Consider the following 18,409-nt stretch of genomic DNA (forward strand, 5'->3'; position numbering starts at 1 on the left):
TTTATAATTATCAAAAAATTATTGAAATAAAAATTTACCGCTAGAGGTAGTATAAGGAACCAGATTTAATATTGACTTACGTATGCGATCCTGGGGAGACATTAAAAGAGGGATAATACTGCTGGCCACCAGGAGGGTCCCTCCATAATGGTTTCTGTGTTGTACCTTTCTTGTCTTGGAAGTTGCAGGCTTGGCACACGTCATCAGGAGCTAAAGTGCTGTGAAAATGACAAATAAGTGCTTATTGAAAAATTCTGATTATTGCCATACATTATATGCCACAAATGCGTTATTGATATATATGATAATACAACATTGTAATGGACTGTTGAAAATTTAAGCATCTTAAATATGGGTATATTCACTGTCATTTGGGTCATACAATGTAACATAAGCATTTACCAGACTATACCATATTTTTCTTAATTAAAAAGACTCTAACTCTTACTGGGAGAGCACCCAAATACTGTTTTACAGACAGGAAAATACTCAAACAATTCTGATTTCTTATTCCATATAATTGGTGGTGTTCCAATCACTTAACTCTGATCATAACAGAAATATAGTAAATGATGTCTGCTAGGGAATTGTTTAATCACCTGTAGATTGGACTTCACTATCTAATTACACCCGAGAGACTCGGTGGAGTACACACAGGTCTTCTGTCTACATGGATTAGAACTAATCTGTGTACTGATGCCAGAGTCAGTAATGAGACACAAACCAATGCAACTGGACCACTACACTGAGGGATACAGTATGGTCAACTGCAGGAGGGGAAGGACATAGACACACAGGTAAAGATTTACCTGCGATAGATCTCAGGTTATGATAATAATATTAACTGATCAGCTACCCCAGCTAACAGCACCTTGGTAATTGTAGTATTATTTCACATAGATTTGAATGGCATGGTATAATCACAGAATTAGATTTAAAAATCGCTACACAGTTCCCAAACTAACTGACTACAATATCATTATGTATATTTTCCCCACTATCTAGGCTAGTATACATGTACCGATTGGTTATAGGACACCACAGCTTAATTACTACATTTAAACTCTGGCCAACTTTTCTAGATTTGAGAAGCTAAGATTTACGATTATATATTTCCTTATTTAAATCGTACTTTTTTGGCAAAATTGTTTTGTAGTACTGTCAGTAGTGATGGGCAATCGGTTTAAAATCATAATCGATAATCTGTTTGTAATCGAAATTATAGTAACCCGATCGATGATCGATTGCATAATCAGTTCATTGTTTTATGGGACTGAATACCCAAATGAGGTGAGAACACTATATACTACCATAACATCAATAGACAGAGTTGTTAACTATACATTAGGTTTTGTTCTTTTAAAATGAAAGGACTTTCAAGCAATTTTAATGCAATTTTATCACTCATAATTAAGTAAAAGTCATAAGAATAAATGTCTTTCAATATATTTTTTACATTGAAAACATAAACACTTTGATTTTAATGAAGAACCGATAATATCGATAACAGAATCGGTAATTGATAATCGGAAAGGTCAAACCGATCGATCATCAGCCCATCACTAACTGTCAGTATATAGATTTGGTAAATTATTCTCTCTATCAAACTATATTTTGTAGTACTGTCAGTATATATAGATTAGGTAAATTATTCTCTCTGTCAAACTATATTTTGTAGTACTCTGTCATTATATAGATTAGGTAAATTATTCACTCTGTCAAACTATATTTTGTAGCAGCTAGTACAGCAGTTATTAATAATTTAAAGAAGACATCCTGAGTGAAAGTGAATGAGTTACGATTGATTATGATTTAATCAAACACCTGAGCTCTTCTCAAATATGATCAATGAGCTTCACAAATTTGGATATAATCCCATAACCACGGAATTTAGATTAGACCAATGATTTTATTTTCATGCCAAACCTATATTTTTGGGATTTTATAACGTTACACATATATAAATATTATAGTTTCTGCTTCCATACATGTAATATTTATATATATTGTCAAGGTTTTTACATTTCGGTTTCCTATCGTCATGAGACTTAACCAAAATAATTAGACCAGTAGACATCCATAGTAAGATTGTTTAGGCCTTTTATCCGGTTATAGGTTGGCCTGAGTTTTGGGCCCTATCCAACTTATTTTACCGGTCCCGGTTTAAATGATCACGCTTTCATGTTTACTGTCATCATACTTCTGGTATTTTTATCATTGTTGTCAAATTTAGGTAACATACGAGTCGATATATTAGTCATATAACGTAACTAAACTCGTTATTCTCAGTCAGGAAGTTATGACTAATATCACGGAATCTAAGTCCGTGCTAATATATAACAGTGGTCGACTCATCACCAATAAACGCCAGTACCCGGCCGAGTCATGGCCTTTTTAGATACAATCGACCCCGCCCCAAAACCATACATATGCGTATCTAAAGGGAAAAAACAAATAGAACAAACCAGGCAGTCCGCCCACACATCGTGCCTGAAAATACAAATCTATGGAGACTGTTGACACGGGCCAAATCGTTTGTTATTGTCCAGTTGAACACACGTGTGTACAATCACATGTGTTTTTCCCGCCGTTTACTGCAGTATATGTCTGCTTGACCTATATTTGTAGTGTGTATCCTTTCAGTAAACATACGCTTGTGATAATGCATATACCACAGCGGTAAGGGTTATTCATAGCAAGTTAAAGTATTAATAAAAATAACTAGAAAATCCACGACAAGAATCAATTGTGTTTTCTTGTCACATGTCAACGTTTTGGTTAGATCGTAGGTAGCCGAACATGCCTGAAAGAAGTGTTTTGATTGGATTAATGAATGAATTGACCTCATCACGTGACCCTACATGTCAGTTTGCCGTAATGGTGTCAAAGAGAATGTCTCCACACTCTGGAACGTAAACAGTGTGAAAAGTTAAATTTCTTTCGCTTTTGTGTCGATAATTATATGAGATATTCAAAGATATTTGGTATGTACTTCCCAAAAATGTATGAGGGAGCCGAGAAGTGAATATTAGCAGGCTTATTTAGTATTTCCGTGTTGGGAGATTGACAAACATGGCGGCCGAACCAGGCACCTCCTACTACCAGCAGGTAAAATGAAATATATCTTAAACGACACACTACCGGCATAAGTAATTTCAGCATAAGTAGTTGCTATAGATATACATTTTTAATTGAATGTCTGTATTTAGCTTGGTTTTTGCTTGTTAGGATTTTTTTGTCGACATGGTATTGAGGTGAAATCATAGTTTTTGGACAACACCTAAAATGCTTTTTGTGACACCCCCCCCCCCCGTATATTACACTTTTAATTTGAAAGATATGTATTTATCAAGAAATGTACATATTCAGTTACATGTGTTGATGTTAAACATTGAAAAACAGATCAGTATTTTGCTTTTTATTTCTTTAAGATTAGAAACATTATGCACTTCTCATATGTTTGTTATAAATCTGGTTGAAGTATACTGTACCTGAGGCTAACTGTAATTGCAATATGATTGTAATATTATTTTAAAGTGCAACTGACTGGAAATTAAAATGATTTGTGCATGGTATGTTCCATTAACTTTTGTGTAGGTAGGAATACATACATTAATATTGGTATATATATATATGCATGGGATGATCGTAAGCAAATTAAGTAATTAATTCTTGGTGACAGTCACGATAATGAGTTTGTTGAAGTGTAAATATTAATGATAACCAAAAAAATAAGTTCTAAACGGACAACAAAGTTCATAAGCATTATAATTAAACCTTTCAATTGTATAGTCCGAATTATTCTGACGTTTTATCGACTTTTTTCATATCTGTCTGTATTCGATTAATGTCAGAACTCCGGCCCTCAATAATATGCGACCCGCACCCGGAGCGCACTTCAAACTGATATTTTAGAAACAAATCATCACTTTCACACATATGTCGCACATGGATAGATTTGTTTATATAATATCAGTTTGAAGTGCGCTCCCGGCGCGGGTCGCATATTTCCCGCATATTATATAGGGGGCCGGAGTTCTGACGTTAATCGACGACAGACCGATATGAAAAAAGTCGATAAAACGTCAGAATAATTCGGACTATCAATTGTAGTGCGCAGCAATTGCAAGCATGCAAAAACTTGAGAAATACAAGCAGTATGTTAATTCATTCACGAAAAGTACCTATATATATATATGGTCAGTATATATTAGTAGGTACTGCTTCTTGCGACGCTTCTTCAGCTTTTATGTCCAGTTGTGAAAAACAGAACTTTTGATTCCAATTTCGCCTGAGAGGTGATTGGTTTTAGACAGGATTTGAAACGGTCCATGTTGGAGGCATTATATCTAAGACTTGATTTTGGACTGAAGTATGTTTCAGATCTCCTCAACCTTGTTTGTTTCACAAGGTTTTGGTCACATTGAGACAAACTCTTTTAAAGTATTTTTCAAGTTTCACCAGGTGGTTAGTTCAGTCATGGTGTCTAGGTTGCTAAGGTCATGTATATAGTGTTGTAGAATTGTGTCATATATCTACCCATCTTGTTCACTGAAGTCTTGGCTGTTCTGGATGTTGTCTTATCTTTATAACTGCATGAGCACTATAAACACAATTGCATGATGCTATGTTGATGAAAGTGCATAAGATAAAGAAAAGTATAATAAATTTTTTAATCAAAGACTTGGTCCCTTAAGCTTTCATAGTTTATATTACAATGTGTTATGTGTATGTTTTTATTTCCTTGTAAAGAGCAAAATTCATTTTCCTTTTATCTTATATTTACCTTACAGTTTTAAGATTAACAAAGATTCTATTTCTTATTCAGTGAAAATGATGTTAAACATACATACTTTAAACCCACTCAGGGAAATGTATAAACTTTATCTATAAATTCTAAATATATTGCCATATTGAAATGTTGAATTACATTATTCTTATAATATTATTTATTTACAGAAATAGACTTACTATAATTTTACTGTTTATGTTTTCACAGGGAGGTGCCATTGGTATAGGGCAGAGGTATGGTTTCGAGCCCAATCTTCCAGAAGCTGAGATTCAACTGCGACTGGAAGATCTTCGTGAACAGCTGAAGAAGGAAATTCGTAAAGAAATGAAAATAAAAGAAGGGGCAGAGAAATTACGGGAGGCAACAAGTGACAAAAAAAGTCTGTCCGACGTCCAAATCATTGTCAAGAAGTCCAACAATAAGATGAAGGAACTGCAACAGGAGCTTCAGGAGTTGGACTTATACTTACTTATCTGCAATCCTGGCAGCATTCGACCTCGCGACAACACAATGGGTAAAATATGTTTCTAACTCTCAATATATTAAATAGTTTTTGTACCCACCATTTTATTGGGCGGACATATAGTGTCACCCATGACTATCTCGTCCAATCCTGTCCCATTTCATCACAATTAATTATCATAACTCTAGATCTAACAACTTCATTTCTTAACAGATTTTCTACAAAGGTCAAGAATGAGAATGCCTTAGATTTTAAAATTCCGAGGTCAATGCCAAGGTCATTATTACTATGTATAGGTTAACCAGAGAGCCAAGGGGGCATTCTTGTATTACAGAGGTTTTTGTAGTCTTTTATGATATGGAAAAGGGATGTCTACTCAATCATGCTCGAGTGGAAAACTTGGGCCACCAGAAACTCTGACTGAAATGATAGTAATGTACTTCATTTATATTATTGCTCTGTTTTATTGCTAATCTATAATAGCATACATAAACATCCTGATGATTGAGAATGAAACAAGCATCCTAGTCAGGGAGCACATTACAAAAAGTGCACTGCCATCTTGAACTGTCCTCAGTTTACATTTTACGGATTAATTCATATTATGGGTCAGTATGCATTAACAGAATGCAACAAGCACTAACTGTACTGTGTAGCACATTTCTGTAGCTAGTTTATACAAACCAAGACTATCAATCGGTAAAATATAATAACTGCGCATGCTAGCATCAGTTTTAAACGGTGGCACGTGGAAGCTAAAATGCTCAGATGAATAAAGGTGGCATGATCATGAATGTCCTATGAACTAACCAAACATAAGGTTAGATATGTATGGATGTTTGTCGTCACATACATTGTGTTTTAGTGTGTGACAACAAGTGGAACCAGTGTGTCGTTACTCAGTTGTTTCAGTGCGTACTGAGATATTTCAGCACTTGTTTCAGATGTCTCTTGTCTAGACATTCCTGTACGGTGTTTCTGGCACTGATCAGGTACTATTGTTTCAACATGGCACTCTGATCGCATTTTGTGTTATATGTTTCGTTCATTTATCTTGTAAGATTTTACCGCATATTTCACCCTTACAAAAAGTACCAGAACATCCTATTTCTAGTTATAGCTAAAGAAACTACCACTGCCAGGTACCAAAACATCAAGAATTCTGCTATTTTGATGGTATATAGGCTTTGTTGGACCTGAAGGAAGGGTCACCCTGATATCTTACTCTCAAAATGTCTTGAGTTTGACTATTGTACTTCAGTTATTCAAAAAATATATTCGGGTTTTAATTTATCTTTTATGATTTTAGAAAGTCTTAACTGAATCTTCATATTAAATTCTGGTAGGCAGGTGCAAAGTGTCAATAGATTTTTTGCTTATTTTTGATACAAAACTAGTTCAACACCACCACAGGTTGGTAATTGGTAATTTGCTAAAATATACCCAATGCCAAAACATATCTATACATGTGCATGTGGTAGTACTGACCATTGGTAGTACTGACCACTGATGTTGGTGATGATGCTGGTACAGTGATTAAAGATGGATTCCACCTTCCTATGGTAGTTATATATATATATAGACTGAAGATAAGCTGAGCATATAAATACTGTATGTTATTGGCCATAAATACAGAATCGGATATTGGGGTATCATAAATAAACGCTATGGTTTATTCATGCTTATAGATCTGTGAAATGTTATTCAGGAAATAAAAACATCTAGTACTTGGTATTTACACTGCACCAATAAGTTATCCAACCTATTTTAGACACCAACCTATTTTAGGATTAAATTATGATTAAAGTTGCTTTCTCTTATGTGTGAAAACTGAATGATTTGCTTGTTTCTGTGTACTGGTAATTACATTACAACAGTAGCAATGGTGTGTGTATAATGTATGTTATTATTTGATAGTAACATTGCTCTTTGCTTGGACTTAGGAGGGATAAGTCTGACCTATTTATTGCCGCACATTATTTTTTATAAATGTAGTGTAAGCAGCTTTAAGGAAGTTAAAATGAGATTATAGGGTGATATGAATGCACGCTTTTTTTAACCAGACAATAACCATAGTTCAAAATCTTACAGATCCTGAGAAGTTTCCTTCCATCAATGCTGGTTTCATAATTAACAACTGACATTTGTATGATTTTCTATTTGTAAATATTTGTACACAGACATTCATGTAAATTGTATAGTAAAAATATATTGTAAAAATTCACAAAACCTCTATCCTGATTTAAAATATAGGTTGTTCCCCGTTGTTGACTTGTTGTACATTGTACAGTAAATATAGGTACATGTAGATCTATATACGTTAAGAGGGGATGGGAGCTAATGTAGGGATGTTGTTACTATCTAGATCTAGGAAGATGGGGACAGAAATTGAGTTTACTCCCATTCCATTATCACATCAGCAGCGTCATATTAAACCTGGGAATCTTTTAATGCTATTTCCCCGGAGGAAGATATGTGTGGGGAGATAGGGAAGTGAGGAAATAAACTGATGAGGAAGCAGGCATTAGGGTATTGATTGAGACTCCAGCAGGCTATAGCTAGGTTACCAGTGTACAGAGGTGATCAGACCCAAATTATAGTATAAATGTACTGAGATGCTGATGGTGTTTTAAGTTGAATTTCGCTACTCTTTGGTTACTAAGTGTCGTTATAGATTTTTTTACAACCCGTTTTTTAGTGCGCGTCTACACTACATAATCACATCAGAGGTTACTGTCAAACAGTCATCCTTTACAACAGCTGTATCAAGATTTGTGGGCGATTATTTTTTGTCTTTAAGGAATTGAGTTTTGAATCTTGTTGATGTAATACTTTATATGAGTTAATATGGTGAAACTCTGAGACATTCTAGATTCCTTGTCCTAACCTCACCTATAATAAAAGTCTTTTGGCTTCGGTCAGGTCATGCCACGATCTCCAGTAGCTGGTCTCGGGGTCTTTATTTCACCATATTAACCCTTTCACCACTGTAGACCATAATGGACTCATCCAGATCATTGCAAGGTAGAGTCTAGATCTACTTAAATTGCATAGGGGTGAAAGGGTTAACCCATTCCAGAGAGTCTACCTGACCTGTTACAGTGGGAGTCCATACCTGAACCGATTCTGCACAAGTTGTTCCTATTGAGATTCCACATTCCCAATACATGTATCTAAATGAGGATCTGTTAATATTGAGTACTTTAATTACAATGAAGGTGCGTGTGACGTATAGATGGGACTGTGTTGAATGTTTTATGTAGTCTATTTCTTATCATTGAGTAAACCAGTAGCAGTTTAAAGTTAAGTAAAACCGTAGACGAGGAGGAAACCATTTTTGCTGTAACACATGAAAAAACATTCAATGGTTACGGCACATTTTTGCCGTAACCATTGAAAATGATTTCAAAGACTGCAGTACACTCAGCAAAAGATCGGTGTAATTTGTGTGGGTATCAGTAGAAAGGGAGAGCCAAAGATCGGTGTAATTTGTGTGGGTATCAGTAGAAAGGGTGAGCCAAAAGATTGGTGTAATTTGTGTGGGTGTCAGTAGAAAGGGAGAGCCAAAGATCGGTGAAATTTGTGTGGGTATCAGTAGAAAGGGTGAGCCAAAAGATTGGTGTAATTTGTGTGGGTATCAGTAGAAGGGGGGAGCCAAAAGATCGGGGTAATTTGTGTGGGTATCAGTAGAAGGGGGGAGCCAAAAGATCGGCGAAATTTGGGTGGGGATCAGTAGAAAGGGGGAGCCAAAGATCAGTGTAATTTGTGAGGGTATCAGTAGAAAGGGGGAGCCAAAAGATCGGTGTAATTTGAGGGGGTATCAGTAGAAAGGGGGAGCCAAAGATCGGTGTAATTTGTGTGGGTATCAGTAGAAGGGGGGAGCCAAAAGATCGGTGTAATTTGTGTGGGTATCAGTAGAAAGGGGGAGCCAATTATCTGTATAGATTGTGGAGTAAGTATAAAGGAAACAGGTACTTAATGTGTTCAAACCACTTTTAAGTGCCCACTTGAAACAGACACAGATCTAGAGAGAGGTTGACTTATACATTATTACGCAGCACGATGGAAAGTAACCCGTGTCCTTCCTGATCAGTAACAGTGAGTCACACAGATGTTCAGAAAGGTTGGAATTTATACTGCCAGATTGACACTTCTAATCAGTGTTAGGTCATTAATAGCTCTTATTTGATCTGATTTTGATTTATTTTAAGAGACAGCAGCTTAAATATCAAAAAAAATAAATACAAAAAATATCTGAAATAGTTGGTGTTCCCGGACGTTTTGACTGCCTCAACTGTTGAATATGAGGTAAAGGGCCAAAGACATATTCACCTTCCTCAACTACATGTACCTTAACCAAACCTAGTTTTAGTGTCTGACCTAATATTTACATGTATGTCTCTGCCATTTTAATGGGGGGGGGGGGGGGGGGGGGGTGTTGATGTAGAGTTGCCTATATATGTCAAGGTCACAATTATTGATACAAAGGACATCTGAGTCAGAGTAGACACAATAAAGGCAAAGGTCAAAATTTAATACACAACAATCAGAGTGGGACCAATATGAGGCAAAAGTCACAAGTACATACAGCTGATAGTGGACATATTTAAGGTCAATTCTGTACACTGTAATCAAAGTGAACACATTCAAGGTCAAGGCCACAATTTCAAAATTCAAAATTCAAAAAAAAAAAATAAGGTCAAAATTTCATAGTCAAGGTGCACGGGTAAAAAGTCAAAATCACATGTACATGTTAATATACCTGGGTTATAATAATCACAAAGGTCAAAATCTGGGACTGAAAGTGAAAGCTTTGAAGGTCAAGGTCACAATTGATATTCATCAGTCACAATTGACACAAAAAGTCAAGATCACAATTGAATACACTTCTGTAGAAGGAATCATAACCAAAACCAAACTATAAAACGTATCCGGCTGAGCAGACACATTGAACTACGTGGTAAGTAATAAATGCAAACAAAAAATCGATTTTTTTCATTAAGTACTTTTCTTACCTACAGACATATTGAGCCTAACTAAAGACATGTCAAGTTCCCTGTATTACTGGTAGCTAATACTTCGTATTTAAATCAATAGAACCATGTTAAATTATATGTACCCGGTAATTATAAATGATCATGGAGAATATGATCTAGGTGTGAAAGCATTCATTGTATACCAACATCTTAGTCTAACAGCAGAATGTTGTGCTGTGTACTCTTAGTAACAACCTTTAACAAAATTGGAATTCAATTGAACACTAATTGTGGATAATTATGTAATGGTTGACAATGCAATAAACATTAAATTTCTATCTTCATAGTATACGTATGGTGAGACTGCTGCTATATACTGTAGATCTAACTATTAGCTATTAACATATTAAATTGGCAGTACATTGAAGTAGGCTAGCTGTAAAAGTTGTAATTATTCTGACTGTTGTTAGATAATTCAGTAATCAGCTTCAATTCAAATAAATTATGAAAAGTTCTTTTTACACAACCAATTTGTTTTTAATTTTATTTTTTTCATAATAAAAGAAGTTAAAATTCATAATCAAGACTTACCAACCTGAAGAAAATAATTTGAAATGTTCAATTCAAATGTGTAGGATTTTCTCGCGCAAGAAGTTGGGAGCTCTTACCTACGTGTGGACATGATTGTAATATTGTGATGTTCAAGAACAGACCAGACAGAATTATGATAGTTCTTAGCTTGCACTATATATAAACTCTCAACGAACAGATTGTGGAAATAGAGATAACTATTGAGGATCAGGACTGTTACAGAAAGAATAACAAATCATACTATTATTAGTATATGATGAAATGTCGGTCATTATTTGCTGATATCTCGTTAGATGCATTTTGTTGATGGTGCTTGTTGACCTGTATAGTTGAATTATATCTTTAAAATACCATATATATATAATGGTAATTAGAGTGTTCATAAGAAATACTTCAATGAGGTATATATGTATGTACTGTGCTGTAGATGTTCAATTCCCGTCAACATAGATATGTGTACGTTTTATCACTGAGGTTAATTAGGACTTATTTTGTTAATTTTTATCTAGGTTTCTATCTCGTATTTGATGCTGTAAAGCAGTGCATATATATACACGAGGCTGAGGTGAATAACTAATGAATGTTATAACATCATAGCATTCCAGGAATATTTTTGTGTGGGAGACTGGTATCTCATGTACAGTGTTAAAAGGCAGGTATTATATAGAGTTTTCAGCATATATATATCCTCAGTATATAATCTCCTGGTATATACTGTCTAGTATCTGTAGAGCCTAGCCTGGAAAATCAAAGTCAGAATATATATACTCCTTTACACACTATTTGTATACGTAAAGCTAGTAGGGGAAATATATATATAGCACTGTAAAGTATAAGGTTAAAAAACGATAACCGGGAAAATGGTGCTACATGTACATTAAAAATGAAATTGAATTATTTTTCGTTAAGGTTGATGTTGATAATCATATGTTTTCACTGTTATATACCAAATTAATGCACAAATTGACATATTTCTATGAATTTAAACAAAATTTACATGAATCTGAATAGACTTCAGTTTATCAGAAAAGAAGTTGTGATCAGGTCTGATATTCTATACACAGGCCTGATGATTTGTCTGTAGGGCTGTAGAAAGTCACCCAGTACTTTCAGCCTTGGCCGTGTCCAGCAGTAAAAATCTTTATAGATCTTCAGCACAGCTTTTGTTCCCCATAATTTATGTTTCAAGTACGGTGGACTTGTCATTTCATTGAAACTCTCCAGTGACCTGTGATGTGGTAAATATTTATAAGGTATGTTAGCTATAATTATCTTCCTTGTTACCGCAACACGAACCCTGTCTCCACAACTTACTGTACGGTGTATTATAATACAAGTGATACAGTTTTGTTGCAAAAAGTTACATGATGAAAATAATGTTTGCAAGGAAAATTCTACAAGGACTGCATATGTAACTATTGATATATACTGGGTATGCTTTATACAAATATATTTTAATTTGAAAATGTTTACATTTTCGGTCAACATGATTTGTAGTACGGGTATATTTACCGCAAATGTTACAGAGTGGTAATGTGATACGGATAGACCCGTATTGTAAATGAAGTGAGCTGATACACCTGACTGAGGGAAAGGTGTAACTTCAACTCCGACCTACCTGTGTGGTGGACCACAGTCAAAGGGTCTGGCATAGTGTTAGGGTGAACTTAATTTATAAGTTCTTTATTTACCGTCACGAAATACAGGTTCAAACAAAACATGCACGCAAAAGCCAGAGGTCCAGCCCTGTTGGCTGTGTTTATATTTTCTGGATGATGCCCAGTTATGTGGGATTAGATTGTTGGTGGTAACATATCACATATGTTACAGATGCTGAGACATGTGGATGTCATTGATTCCATTTATAAGATGAATCAACAATAATGACAAAAGGTTTACTGTACAGCACACTGATAAAGTGAAAGTCAAGCCCAATGCCTGCAGGCGCTGTGAGATTTTATGTCGGGGCTAGCTAAAATGTTCAATAGTTCACTATGAAAGTACATTTTGAGTTCAATAGTGGAATTTTTCAAAATCTGCCTGCAGGGTTGTATTCTCAATAATACACCCTAGCAAAATAACTATACCAATATATATAATCACCCTGACAAAATAACTGTACCAATAATACACCCTAACAAAATAACTGTACCAATGATTGATGTATGTCAATATCACAAAGATCAGTTTAGTTTACATGTAAAATACATCTTTTCTTCAAACTTAAGTTTATGATTCTTCAGATGATCATTATTCAGTATATAATGTACAATAACATTTAGCCGCAGTATCCACCATCGTTGGGATATTGTGAAAAACAGCAGCACCGACAAACAAGAAGGAGTTTTACAGAGATTGTATCAGACCCATAATAATTCCTTCTTTACCATAAATATGATTGCAGTCCATGCCATCTCCCAGAGATTACGTATACATTGTAGACACTAGCTCCATAAGTTTGGTTAGCCCAACTAAATCAGTTGATTTGAAATTGTTTCAGCAGCATTTTTATCCATAATGATTTTTTTACAAGTTAAGGAAAGAGATGATGGGAATTTAATAACTTTATCTGGAAAAAACTTGCTAATATATTCTGATTCTTATTTTGCATCAAGTTTTGTGTGCTTCATACAATGAGCTATAGTGGTATATTCAGATTGGGAACATCTAATACTGTATACATATTGCATATTCTTGTTTATTTGAAACAGGTAAACATTGAATTATGTAGATAACACAAGCAACAGGCAAAATGGTCTTTGATCAACAGGAATAGCTCTCGGCTGATTAGGAGGAGGAATACATGGACAACATTGAGCATGGTGTATAGCATTCAAATTACACAGACAGGAACTGGTTGTCGAAACCATTCCCTATAAATTAGTTCATAAGCTGGACACTGATATATGATAGAACATTATGGTCTTGCCTGGCTTCAGAACCCAATTTATGGAAAGTCATTTTTGATTTATTATAAACAACAGTTATTGTAAAGCGCAGGCTTTGTTTTCACTTCTTTGTGTCTGCCCATGGTGAGGTCATAATGCTCCGTAAATATTGTTCAAGCTAAGCTTGTGTCTATCAAAAACATCAAACGTATGTAGACAACATTTGCAGAAAGATCCGATCCAGAACTGAAGAGAGAAAGAGCAGGGGAAATATGAGATAGAGTTCGGGGGAAAAAAAGAGATGAGCTGTAATATATGTTTTTTGATATACACTGTTTGGCCAGTGTAATAACACTTGGCATCTTTATCGTGGTCTGGTTACCAGGTAATCATAATGAAAAGAATAGCAACACTATTTTACAGCTCTACACTGTCCAGATTCGTACTCCGTAATCTAATCAGTGTCTGAACATGATAATCATCTTCCCAGTGTACACACTGCAGGCCAGGGGGCAACAGGATGAAATTTGTATAAGATATTGCATCTCCCGTATGTAAACACTTTATCCTCTGTCCAGTGTAAAAACTTACAGACAATTTCCCTGTGCAGGACAACGTCACAGGTAAATGATAACAAGTGCCCCCACGAAGTTGTTGGAAAGCAACACTTTTGATGGTACAAAGTAACCTGATTTTCATGATGAATCCTGGATTGTATTTACTTGTGATAACAACATTGATAGAAAGGATGCATGCAAGTCATTCAGGCATTAAAGTTAAATAAATTATTATTTAATTGGAAGTTTTTGTAAAGATTAATATCTAACTTTAGTTGCAGATTAAGAAAGATAATTGAGCGAATGCTTCCAAATGATTAAAAATATATAATATAGTGGCTTAAATTATTTAGGTAATGCATGTATTTTAAAATCAGTTTCAAAACAGATCGAAGGTCAATGTCAGACCTACTGTAAAATGATTACTGGTGGAAAGAAATTAAAGTTAAAAATTATATATATACAATGGAGTCTAGTTGAAAATCCAATTGAATTTATAATAGTTTCCTATTATACAGAATTCAGCTTACGCATTTATATAAAATGAATTCAAGAGTGATGCAAGTATGATACCATGGAGATGTATATGTGGTGGCTGTAATCTACTGTATCATCGGTGTATATATTTTAGTATATAAAGTTGTGAAGCCACGGTGAGAGGTGGTTATAAGAACTGAAGGCCTATCCTGTTACAAGTTTGTGGTGGTGTACAGAGGGCATTGTCTCAGTCAAAATGGTAGTGGAGGAGGCCTGTGATCAGATGAAAGCAGGCCAGACAGCCAGCGCTTACTGATGGGGGGGGGGGGGGAAACAGCTGTCCCAGCTCTTGATGATGGGGGTTAAGGATGCATGTCCTGTCTCAATATTTAATAACAAATCACTCAGAGTGTTAGAATGCTTGTCCATAGAAGGTGAAACCTATTTTCGTTACAGATTAGACAGGTTTAGGGAATGAACAGGTTCTATTCGCATGAAATGTAAATATTTGGATACATTTATTTTCTGAGCTTGATTTCAGTCAACGGATGGGCTACACTTGAAATGTGAATGTCCGTTGAGTCTGAAAATACAGTAAATGTACCTATGTCACATTCAGTAGGTTATACAGTAAAGTTTGTCAGCTTAGACAGGCTACACAGTAAAGCAAATGTCAGTTTAGACAGGCTACACAGTAAAGTATGTCAGTTTAGACAGGCTACATAGTAAATGTCAGCTTAGACAGGCTACAAAGTTAATGTCAGTTTAGACAGGCTACAAAGGAAATGTCAGTTTAGGCAGGCTACCAAGGAAATGTCAGTTTAGACAGGCTACAAAGGAAATGTCAGCTTAGGCAGGCTACCAAGTAAATGTCAGTTTAGACAGGCTACAAAGTAAAAGTTAGTTTAGACAGGCTACAAAGGAAATGTCAGCTTAGGCAGGCTACCAAGAAATGTCAGTTTAGACAGGCTACAAAGTAAATGTCAGTTTAGACAGGCTACAAAGTAAATGTCAGCTTAGGCAGGCTACCAAGTAAATGTCAGATAAGGCAGGCTACCAAGAAATGTCAGTTTAGACAGGCTACAAAGTAAATGTCAGTTTAGACAGGCTACAAAGTAAATGTCAATTTAGACAGGCTACAAAGTAAATGTCCGTGCAGGTACATTGCCTTGTAAAACTATTGGGAAGGGTGAGTGTAGTGCAGGTTAGAGAGCATGTTGATATACAAAACTGGCTGCAAAAGCATCTGTGTAAATGCATATATATAATAACACTCTTTATCAGTTAAAAGTAAAAAGTGGTTGTTTGCCAATAATTTAGACTAAACTATTTGTTTTTCAAACGATTTTTTTTTTCAAGACAAATGTTATAACCACATGATTTATATAACAGGCGTAGGGATAATTTAATTGTAACTGAAAGTAGAAATAGAAAACATCTATGAACGCGAATTAGTGTAATGATACAAGTTCTGTTCCAAAACATCAATTGTTCATGTGTTTACATGATCATTGCAGCACACTCTGGCAAACAGTGGGTGTCAATGCCACGATACAGTTAATTACGTTATTTATAATAGATAAAATAAAACACTTTGGATGTCTTGGCTACAGAAGTGTATTTCTACGTACACCCGTTACATCAAGTTCCTTCCATAAGTGTCAGTAGGAACGTGGCATGAGATAACGAGATTTATAAAATCTATAACGTCTATACTCCGTAGCATGTACAATACTTGTCAATGTATGAATGTCTTTGTATATGTCAGATCATATGATTTTATCATTCAGGATGGAGCTTGGTGATGAATATTATTTCGAAAGGACACAAATCATCATTTTCAAAAATAATCTGTTTGTCCTATATGTTCACACACTCTTTGTGTTGCAAAGTTCAGGAGGTCAATCTGCTGAGCTGGGGAAATTCATATGCAGGATCATTCATTTGGTATTCTAATCTATAACGGGAGACAGTATCGGCACTTCAGTGTTTAAAGTGTATTCATCACCTACTGAACATAAGTTAGTATTTAGATGTTGGGACTTATGTGTCAAATGTAAGTCAACATGTCAATCACAATCGTAAGGAATACATTCTTACCTATATAACGTCAGTACAGGTAAAATACCAGTAGGAGCCATTTAATTAGGTCACTAGTTGGGGAATCAACGGTCTTCACATATTCAATCTTAATTGACATTTAGAAGTTGTGTTTGAATAAATTTGTTGAGTTACATGTAAACATGAAACAGTTGTGTAGAATGCTATGTGCCTGGTTGATGTGGGTGGGCTGTAGTCTGTTTGGTAGATGTTATCAAACAAACTGGAAGTTTTACATTAGTATAAGGGTGTGCGGTGCACCGAAATTATCGGTGCTTCGCGAATCAGAACTTTCGAATCGAATCACCGATAAGGATTTCCGGAAATCGGTTCGGTTCGGTTCCAATTCTTCATACTAAGCATGAGTGTACGCACAATAACTTGGTACAATGTTAAGTCATTGTTGTAGCATGTTTGTATTTTAAATGATGATATTCAGAAGATTGAAAGCGACTGTCAGAATTTCCCGCGAATGACGGAAGTCCGGTAGTAAACAATGCATGCAGCGCACCAAGCGGCGAATATAATTACTACAGGAGGGAATGAGTCCGCACTGTCCTACGATAATACCCGAGTGCGTAGCCGGACTATCGGTATCCTCAGGGCTGATTATCACTATACTGCATAATTGATCATGAATGACGGAAAAAAACAGCAGACTCTAGCTGGATTTCAGTCGTCAGCTAAAGACGACAACTTTCAGTTCATATTATTACATAATGACTGTCTGTGCCCAGTGTGGGTAAGTTACATGATCTCTGTTTCAGTAATATGCGCCATTTTTAAAAACGTAATCAAAACACTGACATTTGAGTTTGAATTACGTTTTCTTGTGCAATTTCAACTTAAAAACGAATCATCTGTAGAAATAAACCGGTGCATGCCTGCATGGCTAAGAATACATCGTTAACTGATTTTTTGGCACATTTATTGAAGTATAAGTATTTTTGCCAAAAATGATCCGATTTGGGTACTGGTCCGATTTGGGTACTGGTCCGATTTGGATACTGCCTCCTTACACAATTTTCATTCTGTTACTAACTAGTTCTTGGTGTTTTTATTCTATGACAAACTGGAAATATTATGAAATATATAAAACCTGTAAAAATGACATTGCTACAATTAGTTAACAATTTTGTGATGATTTTACATACCCATGGGGATTACCAAACAGTGTCTACATCTTCGATGTTAAATCTTTTAAAAAGAAAGCATGGCATTTCAATTAATGACTCGCAGCAATCAATATCAATACGATCTACCCCTAGCAGTGAAAACATTTTAACTTGTTAAAAACTTTAATATGTTACCATGGCTACTTTATAAACTGTTACTTTTGTTTTGTAAGATATACCTTAAATAAAGGTTTTATACTTGATTCTTATGTTTTTATGAGAAAGTGTGTATCAACTGAATCGATTCGAAAAAATCGATTCGAAGGGATCAAAATCGAAATCGAACCGATTCGAAAAAAAATCCTGATTCGTCCCAGCCTTACATTAGTATGTGTATCAGGTATTACATAACAGTCAGATCCCCCCCCCCCCCCCCCCCCCTCTTTTTCT

The 18,409-nt window shown here is 35.3% G+C and overlaps 2 protein-coding genes across 4 annotated transcripts in view; one reads left to right on the plus strand and one right to left on the minus strand.

Moving 5' to 3' along the window:
* The window catches only part of LOC110467412 (embryonic stem cell-specific 5-hydroxymethylcytosine-binding protein-like), a 29,493-nt gene extending 26,727 nt beyond the window's left edge, over positions 1-2,766 (minus strand). The window contains exons 1-2 of one of the 2 annotated variants that reach the window (XM_021524564.1): positions 2,466-2,766; positions 81-218 (exon numbers count right to left, since the gene is read on the minus strand). In XM_021524564.1, coding sequence (XP_021380239.1) covers positions 81-218; positions 2,466-2,485 — 158 coding nt within the window. In that variant the 5' untranslated portion in view covers positions 2,486-2,766. Of the gene's footprint in view, positions 1-80; positions 219-599; positions 772-2,465 lie in introns of those variants that run through there. The other variant, XM_021524565.1, reaches the window with a different exon arrangement.
* The window catches only part of LOC110467410 (serine/threonine-protein kinase N2-like), a 60,132-nt gene that overhangs the window by 15,169 nt on the left and 26,554 nt on the right, over positions 1-18,409 (plus strand). Inside the window, exons 1-2 of one of the 2 annotated variants that reach the window (XM_021524562.1) lie at positions 2,842-3,108; positions 5,000-5,306. In XM_021524562.1, the coding sequence (XP_021380237.1) occupies positions 3,073-3,108; positions 5,000-5,306 (343 nt within the window). In that variant the 5' untranslated portion in view covers positions 2,842-3,072. Of the gene's footprint in view, positions 1-2,841; positions 3,109-4,999; positions 5,307-18,409 lie in introns of those variants that run through there. The other variant, XM_021524563.1, reaches the window with a different exon arrangement.

Source organism: Mizuhopecten yessoensis, unplaced genomic scaffold (assembly GCF_002113885.1).
Source record: "Mizuhopecten yessoensis strain PY_sf001 unplaced genomic scaffold, ASM211388v2 scaffold11173, whole genome shotgun sequence".
Taxonomy (NCBI): Eukaryota; Metazoa; Mollusca; class Bivalvia; order Pectinida; family Pectinidae; genus Mizuhopecten; species Mizuhopecten yessoensis.